Below are 22,172 nucleotides of genomic sequence, written 5' to 3' on the forward strand. Positions count from 1 at the left end.
GATGCAGGAGACACAGGTTCAGTCCCTGGGTCAGGAAGATCCCCTGGAGGAGGAAATAGCAACCCACTCCAGTATTTTTCCCTCAAGAATCCCATGGACAGAGGAGCCCAGCGGGCTAAAGTTCATGGGGTCTGAGAGCACTGAGCACTCACACATGGCAATACAGAGAAAATAATGCATGTGTATTTATATATACACACATATGGGTATTTGATCATCTACTAAAGGTCACAAGTTCAAACTGGCATCTCGGATTCCAGTTTAGCACTACTGGGTTCATTCCAGTGTCCGTCCTATCCATATTTGTAACTGTTCTGAAATAGTGACAAGCCTGTTTCCTCTTATCCTCAATTTAATTGCTCATTTCTTTGTACGTAACCAATTTCTGACCCTGCCACCCTAATGCCCCCTCAGCCCTGCCAGCCCTGGCTGCCTCTATGGGAGAAAGGGAAGAGAATTCTAAATACTCAAGTTTTAAATATCCCCTTCTCACACCCACGCCAAGCATTGTTCCCTAGCTTCCCTTCCTCTGCGTTTACCTGTTCACGGCTCATGGACTTTTTTTATATTCATCAATTTAATAAGTATTTATTGAACCCTGTGGTGGGAACTGTAAATGCAGATGAAGTCAATATTTAAGATGACCAGGCTAGTGGAATTAAACAGAAGTACACTAATGTACACAGTCTGGATGGGAGGGGAGTTTGGGGGAGAATGGACAGATATTTGTATATGTGTGGCTGAATCTGAATCCCTTTGCTTTTCACCTGAAACTATCACAACATTGTTAATTGGCTGTACCCCAGTACAAAATAAAAAGTTTAAAGAAAAAAAAGAAGAAAACCTAACAGCAACAAAAAAAGTACAGTGACCACTAAAAACACTGATTCAAGTGTGTTGGGGAGTACAAAGGGAGTACAAAGTGTGTTGGGAGCCTAACCTGGTCTGGGCTTTTCGGTTGCTTCCCAGGAGAGGTAACACTGAAGCTGAATCGAAGAACAAACTTAAGGTGGAGGGAAAAGTGAGAGGGAAATAGGCAAGAGGAGACCAAGGCACACTCACAGTCATGTGGGTCATTTGCTAACATGAGAAATGCGGGTGGAGAGAAAAACACGGGCACCTCTTGTCTTTTAGGATTTGGGAGTCTTTAGCTTATGTAGGGGGAAGCTACGAAAGCGAAAGTGTTAGTCACACAGTCGTGTCTGACTCTTTGCGTACCCATGGACTGTAGCCCGCAAAGCTCCTCTGTCCATGGAATTCTCCAGGCAAGAGTACTGGACTGGGTAGCCATTCATTTCTCCAGGGGATCTTCCTGACCCAAGGATCAAATCTGGGTCTCCAGCATTGCAGGCAGATTCTTTACCATCTGAGCCATCAGGAAAGCCCTAGTGTAGACATAAGAAGAGATTTATGGAGAAGAGGGTTGGTTAAGGACAAAATCCTGACAAGCATCAACATTTAAGGGGCAGGTTGAAGGTAAGCTGGGGTGGCAAGAGGGGTAGGAGGAAACACTGGAGAAACTAGCTAATGCTTTCAGCAAAGCTAAGGAGGGAGTCGTCTCCAGGGTCACTGAAGATGAGGATGGAAAACTTCCCATTGGATCTGATAATTAGGAGGTCCCCTAGAGACTTTCATGAGTGTACTTTTCATGAGGTGAACGGGACAAAACTCGGATTGCAGTGACTTGAGTATATGGGGGTTTAGAAAACAGAGATGAACAGTATAGTCTGTGCCCAAATTTTCTAACTTCTTCTTTCTTTCCCCATCCGTGCTCAATTGCAATACAAAATTGTTCCCATTTGCTCCCTTGTATACTCAGTGCTGTATCTAAAACATAATAGTCACTCAATAAAATTTTGTTGCATGATAACCACCACCCCGCCCCCACCTCTAACCCACAGAGGGAGCTGTAAGAAAATCACTTCAACCTGTAGAGGGAGATGAAAGAAAGTCATAGGAGTGGGGGTAAGGGGAAGGGTTAACCTATAGAAAGAGCCAGAAGAAACTCCTAAGGCAATTAACCACACACTCTCACCTCTAGGAGGAACATCAAGTTTCTTGTCTTCCAGGCATTCCCGAGGAAAACTTGTATGAGGAATCTTCATCAAGGAGTACTCAGCTTAGGTAATAATTATTCATATATACCTAATATAGACCTTCTGTTTGTGGCATGTGATACCAACTTTCCATTTATGAAAGCAATGTGAAGATTTTAGTTAACATAAACTTAACAAATAACATTTTTAAAGACATGTATTTTAAAGATAAATATAACAAAGAAAAAGTGAGTTCACTTAAACATCAAAGTAAAATCATAAATCAGAACTTAGATCCAGGAATGGATTGGATCACAGTGATGTGTGGAATTGTTGGTATGAAGAGGTTAAACTCTATTGAATCTGTGGGAGATGCTCTTTGGGGTGCCTCTTTGGAGCCTCTTCTGGGATTCTGATTCTCCTCACTCTTCTATGAAGTGTGGTAAGAGAAGTCGGGCACTTCTGTAGCTTCTGAGAAGATACCTCCCTCTCACCTTGGTCTCTTCTTGCCTATTTCCATCTCATTTCTCTCTGCACCCTAAGGGGAACTTAGTTGGGGTTCTGGGAGAAGAAACCTAAAGAGTGCTTGAGGCCTGATTTCCTAGGTCCTGGTTTGCTTGGAACTGAGGGGTTTTCTGGGGACTTTGAGTGCTAAGGCAAGGAAAGTCCTGGGCAAACTGGGACCAATTGGTCACCCTAAATGGTTTCTTGCCTGGCCTAGATGTGGTTTTCCTTCAGTTTGTTTCCTTAATGATCTCTTCTGACTGAAGTAGGAGTGAGTGCTCCAAAGCTAAAATCAGAAAGTTGCCCTCAGAGAAAGAAGCTTCTAGACTGGGTCACTGAGGTCTACTTGCTTTGGGCAAAAAGAAGTTTTGGTGTAATCCTTTTGGTGACTACACTGAAGTTTGAGGTGAAAGACGGAGCTAGTAAAGTGTTCATTTGTCTGAATCTATTCTTCAGGCATTTCTCTCCCTCTGGAACCTATGGGGTTGGATTGAGAGGAGGGGGGAACTGTGGCTGTTGTAAGTAGTGGGTCAAGAATTCTACGATTTATAATCCTAATGTTGTATATTTCCTCCTCTAAGACAAAATTAACATTTCATAGTAGTGTCTTACATTATTTTCTTTTTTTAAGAAGTGTTTTTCTTCATTCATTTAAAAATTATAAATTATGAGAGGAAAAGCCCATTATAAACAGTTTAAACCTTATAGAAGTATGCGAAGTAAATAAATGCCTCCCCCCAGCCTTTTCACTTATAGTTTGATTTGTATGCCTAATTACCTCTTTCTATATATATGTGAACATGCTTATAACATACATGTGCATATTTTATAACTTTTTATTGGAGTATAACATACATAGAAAAAAGTGTTCAGCTTGATGAATTATTACAACTGGATGGTCTGTGGAATGTTCTGGCATGTTCTGTGTGACCTGGGTGATGGTTACATGGTTTTATTTGTGATTATTCATAGAGGGCAAGTGTCTAGAAGTGGGCATTCAGGGCACTTCAAGTGTTCTGGAATGTTCTGTGTGATCTAGGTGATGGCTATATGGGTTTATTCAGTTTGTAGTAACTTATAAGGGGGTGAACGGCTAGATACAGACATTAGAGAGTGCTTCAGAATGTCTTGAATTTTTTATGTTGACCAGGATGATGATTTATGGGTTCATTTTTAGCAATTGTGTAGTATTCCCATGTAAGAACATTCCATAATTTATTTAATTAACCTTTAATTGATGGTCATTTAAGTTGTTTATAATTTATTAGTATACACAAAAAATATTATTTTTGTTTCTATAAGTATTTCTGCAGGAGAGAGTCTTAGAAGTGATAAATTATTGAGTCAAAGGGTATGTGCATTTTGTTTATTATGTTCCTTTTGAAAAGATAATACATTTATATGTTTAAAAATTCTACAGGTACAAAAGGGTGGACAATGAAGTCTCTCTCCTGTCTTCATCCCCCAGCCACCAGAGCTCCTCTTCCCCATAGCAACTGTGTTTTTATTTTCTTGTGTATCCATCCTTATAGGGAAAGTTTGCATATATGCAAACAAATTAATCAACATATTCCTTTTTCCAAAAATTTACATATATAATAGCGTATTTGTATGAGCTATTACTGTGTAATCTCCCCCTCCTTCCCCCTGAAACCTTAGTGACTTAAAATAGTTCATTTATTCTCATGAGTCTGTGGGTAAGCTGGGTGGTTCTGCTGTTCAGGACCAGGCTCAGCAGGTCAAAAAGAAATTATTGAGACAACTTGGGAAGTTTGAATATGGACTGTGAATTAAATAATATTATTTAATCAATTTTTTTCAATCAAGGGTTCAAAAATTAGGGTCAGAGTTCATGCAAATTCATTTAGTTGTCATGTTTCTTTAGTTTTCTTTAGAATAGAACAGCTCCCCTACTTTTTTCCATCTTTTATGAAATATTCATTTCAGAGAGTCTGGGCCAGTTGTCTTGCATAAGGTCCTGTAATTTGGATTTGTCAGATGGTCTCCTCATGATTAGATTCAGTTAAACATTAGATTAGTTAAACCTTTTTGGCAGGAATACCACATAGGTGATTCTCACTGCATCACATCAGGAGGCACATGATGTCAGTTGTCCCACTGGTGATGCCAAATTTGATCACTCAGTCAAGGTAGTGTTCTCCAGATGTGTCCACTGTGAAAGTACATTTCCCCCTTTGTAATTAATGCTAAATCAGTATTTAAAAAGTAGATGTGACCATGTACACGTCCTGTTCCCCAACAGCTTTCACCCAATAGTTTCAGCATTCATTAGTGATACCTACATGGGTCAGTTTTTAAGATGGTGGCTGCAAAATATTTTACTAGTTCTGACAGTCCTTCCATATTTATTAGCATTCTTCTGTAAAGCAACCTTCCCCCTTTTTTGCATATCAATGTATTATAACCCATTACCTTTATTTTATTATACAGACAGATCATTGGAACGAAGCAAAAAGTCCAAAAATAGACCCAAGTATATATGAAATTTTAACATATAGTAAAGCCTTACATTATACACTGGAATAAACTCTAAATGGATCTAAATGTAAGAGACGAAACCATGTAAGTACTGTAAGAAAACATGGATGAATTCCTTTATGAATTTCGCCTGGATGTGGAGAAAGTCTTTCTAAGTATGACTCTAAATCCAGATACAATGAAAAAGATGGATAATTTCAACTACAAAAAATAGAAACCTGTTGCATAGGGAAAAAAAACATGGTCAAAAGAAACACAACCAAACTGGGAGAAATACTTATCTAAAGGGCTAATATCCCAAAAATATATATAAAGAAGTCCTAAATTCCATAGGGATGGAAAGGCTAAAAAACACAAGAGGAAAATGGGCAAAAATATGAAGACACAGTTCATAGAAGAAAATAAACAAACGACCCTTAAATATATGAAAAGATACTCAACTTCATATAAAGTGAAAGTGAAAGTCACTCAGTCGGGAATCTTTGTGACCCCATGGCCTATACAGTCCATGGAATTCTCCAGGCCAGGATACTGGAGTGGGTAGCCTTTCCCTTCTCCAGGGGATCTTCCCAACCCAGGGATCAAACCCAGGTCTCCCACATTGCAGGTGGATTCTTTACCAGCTGAGAGATGCAAGTATGCTTTTTAAAGAAATATGTAGTCTACTTGACTATCTGGGTCATTTGGGGAGGAGGGTGAATTAATGAATGAACTACTGGGTCCTTATATTTACCAGTTGGGCCTGCCACTTAATAGTCAAATGAATGAATGAATAAATGAATGAATAAAGTGGAGGCAACCTCTATGTTTTCTTTAGTTCCCTCTCCCCTCTTTTGTTTCCATATCAAAATTCCCTTCCAAATTTTTCTCCTTAATTTCCCTCTTGTGTCTATTTGTTAACTAAAGTAAAACTTTAAGTATGGCCAATAGCATAAAATAAAAAATTTTAAATGTTGCAAGTTTTAAAGGAAACTTAAATGTTAACATCTAAAGTGCTAAAAAAAGTCTGGCTTTCTTATCTTGCTATAAGTATTCTCTCATGTACCACAATAAGGAAATTGAAAAATAATTTACCAATGAAATCATTCCAACATTTTTATGATCTTATTACTAAGACTACTTCTGACAATTTTGTTGCAAAACTACAGTATTTTAACTTTACTCTTGTGAATTGATTTGGGACTGTGACCGTCATAACTTTGATTCCTCAAGAAAATGTATTCCAGGCACCAAAAAATGAATACATCAATAAATGTTTGAAATATAACACACTTGAAAGTTGAAGGTCTGCATGTTTTTGAGTGCCTATTGATTGAATTTGTTAACAAGCCCTTAAGCAGTTGTCTTTTTTTTTCTACCACTAGAAATTCTGGGTATATTTTTCTATTACAGTTAATTTTCAACTTGTAAAATAAGACTTTCTTTAAATGTTGATTTTTTATCTCAGAACTTTAATGAGTCACTTGATTTTACAAGCCCAGAAAAACAGCCCCCCCCCCCGCCAGATAGTCTTAGAAATCAATCTTGTTTTCTCTAATACAATAATTATAAATTGATACAATAAATATTACTTTGAAATTTCGCTCAGTTGAAAGACACTATAGAAAAATCTGCAGATCTGCTTTCTCCTTATCTCCGTGCATCTTTAGGAGTTTTGATAGCCTATGTAAACAAAGATGCTGATTAGCAGCAGTTTAGAACAGAAAAACATTTTGCAGGGCTTTTTTCTTTAAGGCTTTGATGAATGTGAATACAAATTGAACTGGGACAACTAGGGGTTTGAGGTTAAAAATGAGGTTTCAGCCTTTCAATAGCTTATTGTAAAAGGACTATACACTCACTGGAGAATACCTGAAAAGTAATGGGAAACAGAAGACAAAATTTCAAGTGAAAATGAAAATCACCATAATTACACCAGGTGGAAATAACTGTATGTTTGTGGGTTTTTCTAGATAATTGAGTTAATACTCTATATAATATATTTTAGTCTATGAAAGCACTTAAAAATTGAGAGTATTCTTTAAAGAAATGATCTTCCAGGGTATTTAGGCTTTATGGGTTCTCACACTGCTGTGGTGAATGGTTTAAGAATCTGCATCTTGAAATCAATTCATAGAAGTCCTGTTTTGATTACCTGCAGATGTCAGTGTGGATCTGAGTGTGGTTCAACAGTTTGTTCCAGGATGTGGGGAGACAGTTGAAGTCCAGTTGTGAACCAGTTGCTTATTAAACAAACACTAATTTAGTTTGGATGAGAGATGTGAGTTGCAAGGGCCTTAACTCACCAAAATTTCTTTTGACACAATTTTAATAAGCGTGGATATATTCTCTAGTTACAGAGGTTCACAGAAACTTACACCCTCTTGTTCCTGCTTCTGATTGCTTGACCAGTCTTTCTGAAATTTGTCATAGTGCTAGAGAAGTAGAGTTGGTGTTCTTGGGCTTATTCAATTTGACTTCAACCCAGATGGCAAGTCTAGGGGATATATTACAAGTTGTGTTGGTTTACTTTCTACTGTTATCACATACTTATACACAAAGTTTAAAACCCATAATTTCTACTCTCAAAGAGCATTGTCTCTGCCATTCCTTCCGATTGTTCCTTTCTTTTTTTACATTATCCCACTCTCATCCAACTTCATAACACACAAAGTCAAGAGTGTTTATTAGGCTGGGAAATTGTCAGAGACTAGCAGGGGTTCATCATGGTAAAACCCTGTTCTTTCTTGAGTCACAACAAATTACCATCTGTTTCATAAGCTAGCAAGCTTCCTCTCAGCTATAATTTGCTATATATATTGGTACATAAATTGTTGGTAGCTTCTGTTTACCTAGCAACAGAATCTGTTTGGCAGACGGCAGTGGGAAAGGAGGCTTTTCTTTTTTTTTTAAGACAGTTTCTTCATCTTCAAATTTTCTTCAAGTGCAAGAAAGGCAGATGTACTGGCCCAAACGATCTGCCTTTTATATCATTTTAACCCAACTTGCCTAGTAAATGCTGACTTTGGAGATTATTTTTGCTACTTTGATTACCTCAAATATAACTGAATGCCCTCCTAAAAATTCTTTTTTTCTGTTATATGCAAATTTTGTACAATCACTTTGAAAAACTGCCTTGACCTTGTAGCTGTCAAAGACCACTGAGTTTTGGGACTACCCAGTGTAAATTTCTCCTGCTTTCGAGTGTTTTAACTTCACTTGTGGGCTTTGCACACTAAATTTACAGTCAAGAGCATTGGTCAGGAGACAGAGAAAGAGAAATACTGTATGGCATCACTTATGTGTGGGATCTAAAAAAAAAAGTCAAACTGATAGAAACAGAGAGTAGAATGGTGTCTGTGAGAGGTTGGGGGAAATAGGGAGGTGTTGGTCAAAGGGTACATACTTCTAGTTAAAAGATGAGTAAGTTCTGAGGATCTAATGTACAGCCTGGTGACTATAGTTAATAATACTGTGTTGTGTACTTAAAATTTGCCAAAGAGGAGATTGTAAGCATTCTCGCCAGAAAAAAAAAAGGAATTAGGGTATGGATATGTTTATTGTTCATTAACTTGATTGTGTAATCATCTCACTGTGCCTACATGTACCAAATCATCATGCTGTACACTTTAAATACATTGCAATTTTACTTGTCACTTGTACCTCAGTAAAGCTGGGGAAGGGCAGGAAGAGCATTGGTCAGGACCTGGTGGTCTTTAAATTAAGTGTAACTAAATCAAGCACTATGATGTCTGATTACTTTAATTTTCCTTTGATTGAATAAGTTGTACATTCCTATCTATTCACTTTCTTAGCTTTCTAATCAGCAGAGCAATGTGTCTGCTGAAAGGGAAAAAAGACAGAGGGAGAAAAAACATTCTGACATTCTCTTCATGTTAGTTATAGATATCAGATGCTGTTAAAGGCCAGAGTGTATTTTATGCATTCATTTTGAGCAGGGAAGGAAGTGTTGTCCTGTCAACTTCCTTCACAAAACACCAGGCTATAATTTGCTGTGGGCTTCCTGCAGTCTCATGCCGTGTTGCAAATGACTGGTTTTCCATTTTGATCTGCAACTGTTGTGGAGTTTGCTATGAAAAGGCAAGGTGGAGGTTACTAACCTACTCTTCACTCCAAAAGAAAAGAAAGAGGAAGGAATCAAAAGGAAAAAGAACTTCTATATCATCCTGAGGTTTTGACACTGGTTAAAAGAAAAGAACATGGCAGAATTGTTATATAGACAGAGTTCTTTTGACTAGAGTGTTTCCATGTCTTCCTTTTGCAGTCTTTTGATTTTGCACTTGCCCAGTGTTGCAAGGGACATGGGAATTAACTGGGATGAGGAGATAGTTTTTCTGCCTCCATTGTTAATACAAACACTTATTCTTGCCTCTCTCCCAGTAATGCCAGTCAGGTAGATGAGGAATTATCCATCTTAAGCCATGAGATTGAGACCCATTTTTGTAGAGAAGATGTGCTTAGTCACTCATCTCTTTGTGTCCAGCGCTTTGCTTCTCCATGGACTGTAGCCCGCCAGGCTCCTCTGTCCATAGGGATTCTCCAGGCAAGAATACTGGAGTGGGTTACCATGCCCTCCTCCAGGGGATCTTTGCAACCCAGTGATCAAACCCAGGTCTCCCACATGGCAGGCGGGTTCTTTACTGTCTGAGCTACTAGGGAAGCCCATAGAGAAGACAGTGAAAGGCAAATAAGGGAAGATGAATTCACCAGAGAGGAGCTGGCAGAAGAAAAGCAGAGGACTGGGCTTTCAGGACATGAGGGAGACATAAGAAGAATCTGGGAGTGAATGATCAAGGAGGGAAGCTCATTGTCTCACCTAAGCAACACTTCTTAGGCAGTGGGATGTACTAGGGACAAGAGGTGGGAAAAACAGTCCTCTTTAGAGAGGAGAAATTTTAGATGGTAATGACTGGGGGGAAAATGGTGGAGAATGCCCCAAATGTCTTTGGTGGCTTCTTAGCTATAAAGAAGGTACAGAAGCCAGATTGCCGAGGACCAAGAAAGTAATGCAGGCATGTAAGGAAGTTTTTATTCTAAAAGTTTGCCAGCATTTAGATACTGGTAGCAACAAGGAGAGCAGGGTCACTTGTAGAGTAGTTGTTGCTGTTGTTGATGATGAGATTGAAAAGCCCATGGGACAAGTGAGAAATCAGAGGATCCTATTGAGTACTGCTATCCAATAGAACTTCCCATGGCAGATTCATGTCAGTGTATGGCAAAACCAATACAATACTGTTAAGTAATTAGCCTCCAATTAAAATAAATAAATTTATATTTTAAAAAACTAAAATAAAAATTTTAATGTACAGAATAAAAAAAATAAAAATTAAACAACAACAAAAAAAGAACTTTATGCAGTGATGGAAGTGTTCTGCATCTGCATTGTCCCATCAGGTAATCTCACATGGCTATCGAGCACTTGAAATGTGGCTAGTGTGATTATGGAACTGAATTTTTCGTTTCATTTGATTTTAATTCATTTACATTCAAATAGCCACACGTGGCTAGTGGCTACCATACAAGACCATGCAAGTTTGGAAGGAGAGGATAAATGTGGGAGTAGAAAGGTAGGAAAGGGTGAATTCTACAGCAGAGAGGGAGAGAATAACTTAGAGAGTACTAAGAAAAAGAATCACATCTCCAGTAGCTAAGGGAGTTATACCCATAGCTTCAATTTTTTCAGCAACCTTTCTCAAGCTCATCTACTAAGAATGGGGGTGTTGGGATAAAGAGGACTTGGGGACCTGAAGAGAAAGACTGGAATATTCACAGTATAAGGTATATAAGGAACAACTGGGCAGTGATGAGAGCCAAGCTGTAGTTGACAGTATGAATTAGTGGTGGGCCAAGTCTAAGGGGCTCAATATGGTGAAATTTGTACTGGGCCAAGTATGTGCAATTCCATATAAGGTTCTTTTTGGAATAAGAAATGAGCTAAAAGGATCTGGAAAAGATTATCATGCAGTTTAAGCTTTGGAAGTTATGTTTAAGTGTATCTCAGCAGCTCTATTACTCTACCATAAACGTTTCCTGGTAAATTTCATTGTTTTTTTTTTTTTTTCTTGTGAGTTTAAGCCTTGATAGTATAAAATATATTTGAAAGAATTTCACTATACATGTTGGGCTTCTTCTGCCTAGGTGGTGTTTGGTTATCAGGTGACTGGCCAGATTCCATTGCTTGTTCTCCTCGTGAAAGAGTTTGTGGGTAGTTCACGCATCGCTAGTGTAGGGGTGAAGGTGGCAGGAGGCTTCCTCATAGCTATAAAAATTATAGCACTGTGCAAATCAATGGCTAGTTGGTTAACACCTTTTCCAGATGTCCTAGGGGCAGAGGAAATGCTTATTGCAATAAAGATCTTATTTGTGGGAAAGGATAAAAATTAAAGGAATGAGCAGATAGGAATGGAAACTGATCAGCTAGAGTTTTTCTGTATGTCAACAGCATCAAAAGAATTATGAACCAAAGAGTTTTTTTTTTAAGTCAAAGTACAGACAGATGTAGACAGCAATTTAAAAACTTGGTTTTAAAATGGAAATCACCAAGCATAAAATTTTAACTTCAGAAAAAAAGTGTGCACTTTGGCTAACTAGTCAACCCTGTGGATGTTTCCAAGTAAGTCTTTAATTCTTGTTTTTGTTGCAGCCTAACACTCTTGGGAAAGGCTAGTTTATGTCAAAAGCCCATGACTAATAACACTCATCAGAACTCCTCCTCTAACACTAAAAAAATGAGCACAATGTGTCTCATTTAATACATTCCAATGGCCAGAAATGGACAACATGACCTCTCCATTCTATAGAGTTCCAGCCAAGGCTTTAAAGAGAAATAAAAAAAAAAAATATATTGAATCCTCAGCTTGCCAATATCACACCTAGGCCATTGACTTGCCAGTTGTTTTATCCATCGAGACAGAGAATCTGTTATATCAAACATTCCCTCATATAAACCCTGGTACCAGAGTATGTCAACCTGCCTAAGCAACCTCAGTAGCTCCAACCAAATGAAATTTCCAAAGATGAGAACCCTTCCCTGGTGGCTCAGACAGTAAAGAATCTGTCTACAATGCAGGAGGCCCAGGTTTGATACCTGGGTTTGGAAGATGCCCTGGAGAAGGAAATGGCTACCCACTCCAGTATTCTTGCTTGGGAAATCCCATGGACAGAGGAGCCTGGTGGGCTACAGTCCATGGGGCCACAAAGAGTTGGACAAGACTGAGTGACTAAAACACACACACACACACACATACACGCGCGTGCACACACACACACACACACACACACACACATACAAGCAACCTGAATAGCTCCAACCAAATGAAGTTTCCAAAGATGGGAACAAAATCATGGAAAGTAGAACCTGGTGTGCCTCTAAGATATAAGGAATAACTCAGAAATTCTAGAATTTTAATCTGTTAATTCAGGCATTTGTTGGTTATCTTCCAAGAACCCCTAACATTGGGGTAAGGTGGGAAGAGGATGGAGATTCAAAGACAGTGTGAGATCTGGCCCGCAAAGATCTTGGACTCCAGTTGAGATAACAAACTTGAAGCTGCTAAAGCAATTTGATAACAATTAGGTAATGGCAACCCACTCCAGTACTCTTGCCTGGAAAATCCCATGGACAGAGGAGCATGGTAGGCTCCTATAGTCCATGGGGTCACAAAGAGTTGGACACAACTGAGCGACTTCACTCACTCACTCAGGTACTTAGTAAAGGCCAAAAGGGTGACTAGAACCTGTCTTCTTAAATATAAAAGAGCTATGTGATAGCATGGAAAGAACCCTGGACTAGTGTGTCTAAAGCCGGTTTTGTCATGAATTGAATGAATCATCTTGGCCTGAAACGAAGTCCTTAGTTGTTGTTGTTCAGTCACTCAGTCATGTCTAACTTTTTGTGACCCCGTGGACTGCAGCACGCCAGGCTTCCCTGTCCTTCACCATCTCCTGGAGCTTGCTCAAACCCATGTCCATTGAGTGAGTGATACCATCCAACCATCTCATCTTCTGTTGTCCCCTTCTCCTGCCTTCAATCTTTCTCAGCATCAAGGTCTTTTCCAATGAATCGACTCTTCACATCAGGTGACCAAAGTACTGGAGCTTCAGCATTAGTCCTTCTAATAAATATTCAGAACTGATTTCCTTTAGGATTGACTGGTTTGATCTCCTTGCAGTCCAAGGGACTCTCAAGAGTCTTCTCCAACACCACAAGTCCTTAGCTGGTCTTCCTATAAAATGAAGATGGTGCTACTTGGTAAGCTGACTTCTGCAGAGGGCTTCTTAGAACATCAAATGAGAGAGATCATGGTGGTGAGAGTCTTGCCTGGGTGAGGGGCCATGCTGGGTAATTTCTAAAGTCCTTTCCCACTCATAAGATTCTAGGATTTTGTGGTAGCAGATGTAAAAGTGCTTTAAAAAATGTTAACTCTAAAATGTGACATTTGTGTCATTCTCATCATTATAAATGCTCCTTGTGGACTCCTGGTGGCTGATTCTCTCCCTCTCTCTGCTGATGGGCCCACCCCAAGGTGCACTTCCTGACTTCCAGGCCAGGGTTCTCTTTCTGACCCTTTAATGTCTCTTAAAAATTAGTAAGCTGACTGACCAGCAGAGAATTTCCCAAGGAAGTCCCTACTATTTTCCCACTCCCACAGACATTTATTTTCTCTTCCCTGACAGAGTATAAACTTCACTACAGGCCACTGAACAAAATAATATCTTCTTTTAAAATCATTAAGCTGAGTGACCAGGCAACTTGAAATATAGGAAGGCGTTTCCCGGGAAGGTCAGGTCACCACCATCCCCACGGCCTTAAGCATTTATCTTCCCTTCCCCATCAGAATGCAAGCAGTATTATGTGGCAGCCTGGGTGGGAGGGGAGTTTGGGGGAGAATGGATACATGTATATGTATGGCTGAGTCCCTTTGCTGTTCACCTAAAACTATCGTACCATTGTTAATCAGCTATACTCCAATACAAACTAAAAAATTTGATTAAAAATAATCAAGTCTGCCTTTGACCACAAAAAGAAAAAAAAAAAAAAAAGAATGCAAGCTGTCATATTACCCATTGGACAGACACTCTTTGGGCCTCCCAGATAGGCCATATTTAGCCACAGGAAGCAAGAAAATAAACAGGGAGATCTTGGTGCAGGTTAGCCATGGGTTAATGAGAGGTTTCGTTTAACTCTAGGTGGTCAGCAGCATTCCACCCCACCTCTCCCAGAGTATGTTATTGTCCTAAGTGAAAAAGCCCAAGGGTAAGGCTTAGAAATGAGTTTAAGCTGTTATACATCAACTAAGGACAAAGTCCCCCATGCCTCTGTGCTTACAGCCTTGCTCTATACCATTTCCTTTTGACCTAGTATATATTACCTTGGATTGTTTATAATTTTTCCAAATTATAAATTTGGATTGTTTATAAATTTTCCATATAGCACATATTCCTTACTAGAACCCTTGTAATCCCTTGAACATTGAGCAAAATGTTCTGTACACAATACTCACTAGATTTGAAAAACAAATTCCAAGTACTGTAGAAAATATGATCTTTCAAAGTATTTACAGTCCAAAAGAAATCATACTGATACTAATCCAAGAAACTTGGAAGTCTCTTCGCTTCCACACTTTCACCTCAAATAATGCAGATTGGTTTAACAGCCCACCATGTCTCACTAATGTGCATGTCTGGTTACCTCTGGCAGTCAGTGCTGGGATCTGGGAGTGGAGTTTGGGCATTAGTTAGCTTTGCCAATGACTGTGATATATCATCTATAATATATGATACGTGATATAGCCAGCACAGCCAAACAAGTCACTCTGAGAGTGAGTTATTGGCTTTCTGGACAGAAAAGGTATTGGGTCGAGTCCAAAAACAGCACTGAATTTTCCTACTCTGTGAGCAGCAAGAAAAATGAGGGCCAAGGTGACCACAATCCTATCTAGCCCCTACATCTGCATTTACTGAGATGTTTTTAAAGTCCTTTATGTTAACTCCAGAGAGGCAGTAAAAAACGGACCCAAACTGGAGAGATGTAAAGGGTGCCTTCCTGTCTCTTGGGACAATCAGGCAGCCTGCCGGCCTGGCCTGCTGAACAAGGCAACCTGCCCGGGGAGACCAGACAGAGGTTAGGCAAAGAACCGAAACCATTCTGCAAGAGGGATGCTGCTAAGTCACTTCAGTCATGTCGGACTCTGTGCGACCCCATAGACGGCAGTCCACCAGGCTCCGCCGTCCCTGGGACTCTTCAGGCAAGAACAGTGGAGTGGGTTGCCATTTCCTTCTCCAATGCATGAAAGTGAAAAGTGAAAGTGAAGTTGCTCAGTTGTGTCCGACTCCCAGCAACCCCATGGACTGCAGCTTACCAGGCTCCTCCGCCCATGGGAGTGAGTTGCCATGCAAGAGGGATAGGAGTTTTAAACAAATAACAGGGCAAGGAGAAAGCCAATGATGGGAACTGGACTCTGAGGCACAGGCCTATGGTCGTATACCATCCAGAACTGGATATCACCCTGAACTTGGCAAGTTCAGCCTGACCCGTCAATGGATGGCGCCCTCAATCTCAGCTTGGATGAACATTAGTTTCTCCAGTTGATTCATGTTATATTCAATACAAACTGTAGAGGGGTAAGGAGGAGAACAGATTTTCAGGCCTCCTTACCTCCCTCTGAAGCTGCAGCTAGTGTGTTTTTTTTCACCCAACACCTTCAAACAAAAGAGAGCCACATCAGCTTCCTTCTGGGAAAGGAAGGAACCAGACTCTCTGGGATTTGGGTCATGCTTGCTACTGAGGCATTAATCAGGGTCCTGACATTGCTGGAAAGGGCTGGTTTCCTCTTCACATATAGAATCATAAAGGGGGCACAACATTCAAACAAAAGGCCAAGGAAACCTCTCCCAAAGATCCTATCAACTGCAGTTATGGACCAAGGAGTCTGGCCAGAAGGGAAAGCCCATTTTAGAAAAGGACCCTGTTTTTCCAGGCAGTGACATTCCTGTTACTCCAGATATGACTATAGTTCCAACGAGGTCACTGGGGTAGAACTTAACTTCAGCTGGTGTTTCAGGAGAGGCCAATTACTCAGTGTACGGTTATTTTTCATTATCTCCAGCTTAAGGAGCGTGGATATCCTACACTTAAGGTGGTGGCCATTACAATTTGATATCCTACCATCACGTTGTTTAGCACAAGTATAGTTTTGAGAACTGCTTCCAGTTTCAGTGGGTGGAGCCTAATCAGTCTTAACAATCTTGGTAATGCTGGATATTTCAGATATACCTCGCTGCAAGGATTTGTGTAGAAATGGGTGAGCGACCCAGTTCACATTAATGAGAGATGAGGGAACGTTTGCTGTGAGGAAGGGTTCCTCATTGCTAAGAAAGCAGTCTCTCTCCCTCTAATATGTTGTCCTGTGTGGATGTGAGGTCTGAAACTGCCACAAACATCTCACTCAAGCTTGAGGATCAAGTCATTTTGGAGAGAATATCAGGACACAGAGAAGAGCAGGAAAAAGAAACTGGGGTTTCAGTTATATCAGCCCTGAAGCTACCTGCCTCAGGACTTCCAGTTTTGTAAACCAAAACCTTTATTGTTGGGGGTGTAGATGATGACAGAGAGAAGCTGGCTGGTCACTGAGACTGGAAACTCCCAGATCATGTAGTGGGGACTTTGGAGGACTGGAGTCCACTTAACTAGACTCAGAGGAGATTATAATTCAGAGGCCAGTTTATTCATTAACGATGGAATGCATGCCTTTCCAATGCCTGGAAGCCTTAAGTCCTCTAACTTCCTTTCCCAGTATTGAGGTAACTGGGAGACCAAGTTGGTAGTAACTGTAGCCACAACAACAAATAATAATAATAACAAACAGCCTAATTTGCCTGAAGTTACATAGCTAATAGAGCACAGCATTTAGACTCTGTTCTATGTGAGTCCAAAGCCCAAACCCTTTTAATAAAGTTTTTATTGGAGTATAGTTGATTTATAATGCTGTATTAGTTTCAAGTGGACAGCAAAGTGAATCAGCTATACATGGGCATATATCCACCCTTTTTAAGATTCTTTCCCCATATACAAAACCCAAACTCTTAACTATTAATTTATCTAGCCTTGAGTGGCAATCAGGAGCTTTTTATGACTCAGTTCAGTCACTCAGTCATGTCCGACTCTTTGTGATCCCATGGACTGCAGCATGCCAGGCTTTCCTGTCCTTCACCATCTCCTGGAGCTTGCTCAAATTCATGTCCGTTGAGTTGGTGATGCCATCCAGCCATCTCATCTTTGTCATCCTCTTCTTCTCCTGCCTTCAGTCTTTCTCAGCATCAGGGTCTTTTCCAACGAGTCAGTTCTTCGCATCAGGTGGCCAAAGTATTGGAGCTTCAGCTTCAGCATCAGTCCTTCCAATGAATATTTAGGACTGATTTCCTTTAGGATGGACTGGTTGGACTTCTTTGCAGTCCAAGGGACTCTCAAGAGTCTTCTCCAACACCACAGTTAATAATATGCTGTCAAGGTTGGTCAGAGCTTTTCTTCCAAGGAGCAAGCATCTTTTAATTTCATGGCTGCAGTCACAATCTGAAGTGATTTTGAAGCCCAAGAAAATAAAATCTGTCACTGTTTCCATTGTTTCCCCATCTACTTGCCATGAAGTGATGGGACCAGATGACATGATTTTGTTTTCTGAATGTTGAGTTTTAAGCCAACTTTTTCACTCTCCTCTTTCACTTTCATCAAGAGGCTTTTTAGTTCTTCTTCACTTTCTGCCATAAGGATGGTGTTATTTGCATATCTGAGGTTATTGATATTTTCTCCCAGCAATCTTGATTCCAGCTTGTGCTTCATCCATCCCAGCATTTCTCATGATGTACTCTGCATATAAGTTAAATAAGCAGGGTGACAATATACAGCCTTGATGTACTCCTGTCCCGATTTGGAACCAGTCTGTTGTTCCATGTTTGTTTCTAACTGTTGCTTCTTGACCTGCATACAGATTTCTCAGGAGGCAGGTCAGGTGGTCTGGAATTCCCATCTCTTGAAGAATTTTCCGGAGTTTGTTGTGATCCACACAGTCAAAGGCTTTGGCGTAGTCAGTAAAGCAGAAGTAGATGTTTTTCTGGAACTCTCTTGCTTTTTCAATGATCCAACGGCTGTTGGCAATTTGATCTCTGGTTCCTCTGCCTTTTCTAAATTTTATGACTAACAAAAACAATAGAAACTTTTACTGAGCTCCTGTCTTATGGCAGGCCCTGTGCTAAGCACACCATATGTATTACCAAATATTCCTCATAGTAATCCAGTGAGGGTAAATATTATTAGTATTCCCATTTCATGAAACTGAGGCTTGGAGAGATGGGTAATAAGTAGTGGGGTCACCTGGCATGTCTCTAAAGGAACCACTATTTTTTAGGGAATCATAACCAAGGGAGGGAAAGAAGGGGAGCACTTGGGTTGTCTCCTCTGTTCTGATCCAAAATATATCTCTCTGATGGCACAAAGAACTTAGGTCCACTTCCATAAACAGTACTGCAGACTAACAGACAACTTCTTATTATCCAAGTCTCCTTATTCAGTACAGGCACCCCACTCCAGTACTCTTGCCTAGAAAATCCCATGGACGGAGCAGCCTGGTGGGCTGCAGTCCGTGGGGTCACTAGGAGTCGGACATGACTGAGCGACTTCACTTTCACTTTTCAGTTTCATGCATTGGAGAAGGAAATGGCAACCCACTCCAGTGTTCTTGCCTGGAGAATCCCAGGGACGGGGGAGCCTGGTGGGCTGCCGTCTATGGGGTCGCACAGAGTCAGACACGACTGAAGTGACTTAGCATAGCATAGACCTCATTTTATTGTGCTTTGCAGATTTTTCATTTTTTACAAATTAAAGGTCCAAACAGATGTATTGGCATCATTTTCCACTAGCATTTGCTTGCTTTGTATCTCTGTATGACATTTTGGCAATCCTCACAATATTTCAAACTTTTTCATTATTAGTGTATTTGTTATGGGATCAGTGATCTTTGATGTTACCACTGCAAGAAAAAATTACCAATCTATTAAATTTCAGATGATGGTTAGCATTTGTTAGCAACAAAATATTTTTAATTAAGGGATGCACATTGCTTTTTTTAGATATAAGTGTGCTATTGTACACTTAATAGAATACAGTATAGTGTAAACACAGCTTTTATATGCACTGGGAAACCAAGAAAAAGTTTGCATGACTTGCCTTATTGCATGCAGTATTTGATTTGTTGTGGTGGTCTCAAACCAAGCCAGCAATATCTCTGAGGTGTACCTAGATTCACACACCAAAAACTCCTGTGACAAAAGTTAACAGACTGATGCCTTATAGTTGAGATTTTAGAAGCTGTTCTCACAGTCCCTTGTTGATTTTGGGATACTACCCTCATCTTAATAGCACCAATGGTTAGAGTTTTTCTTGTTAATGTCAGTTTCAGAATGTGATGTGGGCTGGCCTTCTTTCTAGAGCCCAGAAGTCTACCTTATTGATATCCTGTAGCCCTCTCCTTATTATCTTCAGCTTTTTTGTGGAATTGAATTGCCCATTCTTGCCTCAACCATACATCTTTGCACTAAACTCTGTTTCTTTTGGCTCTTTACTATGTCTTTATTTTCTAATTTAATTGTATTAATTGGTCTATGTTTAGAAATCCTCTCTTTCCTGCAAAATGGCCAACTTCTTGTAGGCACTGACTGTGTTTTCTACTTCCTCCACATTCCCCACAGCACCAAAGAGAATGTTGAGCACGTAGTAAGCATTCAGTGAATGCTGATGGAATTGAATTATGAACTATTGTCTCATGTTCAGTCTTTCCTCAAGGGCTTTTGGTTAGAACATTTGGCCGGAATGCCACACAGACAAAACTGAATTAGGAAAAAAAACATGCAATATATGTTACAGTCAAGGCTCAGAATTTCACATTACCTAATGTTTTGACTTCTTTTGAAATCAGTTAGTTATTATCTGGTCTCACAAACATCGCCTTTCTTTTCACACCTCCTCAGTTCAGTTCAGTTCAGTTCAGTCTCTCAGTCATGTCCGACTCTTTGCGACCCCATGAATCGCAGCATGCCAGGCCTCCCTGTCCATCACCAACTCCCGGAGTGCACTCAGACTCACGTCCATTGAGTCCGTGATGCCATCCAGCCATCTCATCCTCTGTCGTCCCCTTCTCCTCCTGCCCCCAATCCCTCCCAGCATCAGAGTCTTTTCCAATGAGTCAGCTCTTCGCATGAGGTGGCCAAAGTACTGGAGTTTCTTCTCTTTGACCCCTAATTTCACATTTTTCCCTCTCAAACAAATCCTTGAGTGAGGTTTTTCTTCTTGCTGAAAAAGTCACTGTTGTGATCATCCCAGAGTGGCCTAATTCAGAACTTGCATCATTTTACTTCTGCCTTCACTTTTCTTTTTTCTTTTCCTTTCTTTTTTTCTTTTTTACATTAACAGCTACATGTAGACAACAGCTCAAAGGTGACAACAGAAATGGAGGGCCCAGCCCCTGCTGTGCTTGAGAGAGCATCCACACAAAATAAAGCACACAGTCTGAGAATTCCATTGCAGGAGGAAACATAGAGGAGTCCACTTTTAACCTAATTTGGCCCCTTAAGGAAGTCAGCACCCAAATCATTCCCAAGACTTCGCTTATTCCTACTGAAGAGTTCAAACCCCCTCTCAGAGTTGCAAGACCACTGTAGTCTCCTGTACTTTGTCCTCCATGCTCCAGACAATGTGGCCACAGTCTTGTATTCTTGGTGCCTGGGCAGAGCTATCGGGGGACAGTCTTTCCATCATGGCCTGTCTGCCACCTTCAGTGATGGGGTCTCCTTGAATTGACAAGTTCAGTAACTGGATTTAGGCAGCAGTGACCCCTCTTTAAATAAATATGCATGAGAACTGACGCATATGAAGGTGGAAAAAGGCCCTTCCCCGGCACCCCATCCATTGCCCTGCGCCTTTCTGCACCTGTGGCTGTTTGCAATCCCCACCCTGCCAGCTTTGTTCCTCAGTAATCCCTGCTGAGGGAATTTGGGCCTGCTCTCCACAGTCACTTCCATCTGCACTTGGCTTTCGTCTTGAGTCCACAGTTCTGGCAAGTCCTGACTTCTTCAAAGCCAGTGTGAGGAGAGTGCACGTTCAAAATCATCTGCCTGGGGTTGGAGCGAGTGGAAAATGGAAAACATGCTCATTTTGGAGTCATCTCATTCTTGTGGAAAAAATCTGAAACCTCTACTGGCTTATTGTTTGTAGGCTGCCAAACGTGTCCTTTTTTTTTTTTTTCCCAAGGCAGAAGAAACCATCTTTGAATCTCATTATTAGTAACACACAAATTATATGTAAAGCTTCTCCTACCCACTGCAAAATTGCCACATAAGGTGGGGTTAGGGTTTGGCTTCTTCTTGTTGATCACAAACAGTTCCCAACCGATCCACTTTGAGCAAAACCAAGGTGTTGATCACTGTTTTGTTACCTCCAACTTCTAGACAGTTTCTGTCCTGGAAATTTGTTAGCTCTCACCCACCCTGCTGCCTACTTCAACAAAAAAATATATATATCAAAAACCTCATAAAACCAGCCTCTATTTCCTCAAGATGGTGAGTAATTGGAAACTAGAATATAAAATCACAGATTTTTAAAAAAATCTAATATAAAGCTATTTTATTGTCTAGTACCATTCAGGATAAAGAATCTAGTGTTTTATTTTTTTATTTTTGGCTGTGCTGGGTCTTTGCTACCACACAAGTTTTTCTCTAGCTGTGGTGAGCAGGCTTCTCCTTGCAGTGGCTTTTCTCAGTGTGGAGCATGGGCTCTAGAGCACAGGCTCAGCAGTTGTGCAACATGGGCTTGGCTGTTCCATAGCATGTGGGATCTTCCCAGATCAGGGATTGAACCCATGTCTCCTGCACCGGCAGGTGGATTCTTTTTACTGCAGAGCCACCAGGAAAGCCGAGAATCGTAGATTTTTAAAATAAGTTTTTATCAAAGTCTAACACACATGTGATCATCAGCCTAGAGCCAGACATCCTGGAATGTGAAGTCAAGTGGACCTTAGGAAGCATCACTACGAACAAAGCTAGTGGATGTGATGGAATTCCAGCTGAGCAATTTCAAATCCTAAA

General features: G+C 40.4%; 1 protein-coding gene across 6 annotated transcripts in view; it reads left to right on the forward strand.

Annotated features, from left to right (window-relative positions):
- The window catches only part of PABIR2 (PABIR family member 2), a 74,627-nt gene that overhangs the window by 26,345 nt on the left and 26,110 nt on the right, over positions 1-22,172 (forward strand). For 4 of the 6 annotated variants that reach the window (XM_086389236.1, XM_086389238.1, XM_086389234.1 and 1 more), the window contains exon 10: positions 2,070-2,124. In XM_086389236.1, the coding sequence (XP_086245362.1) occupies positions 2,070-2,094 (25 nt within the window). In that variant the 3' untranslated portion in view covers positions 2,095-2,124. Of the gene's footprint in view, positions 1-2,069; positions 2,125-3,960; positions 4,127-22,172 lie in introns of those variants that run through there. The other 2 variants (XM_086389233.1, XM_086389237.1) reach the window with 1 other exon arrangement.

Source organism: Bos grunniens, chromosome X (genome assembly GCF_055505025.1).
Source record: "Bos grunniens cultivar Pamir isolate PY7600 chromosome X, Bosgru_T2T1.0, whole genome shotgun sequence".
NCBI lineage: Eukaryota > Metazoa > Chordata > Mammalia > Artiodactyla > Bovidae > Bos > Bos grunniens.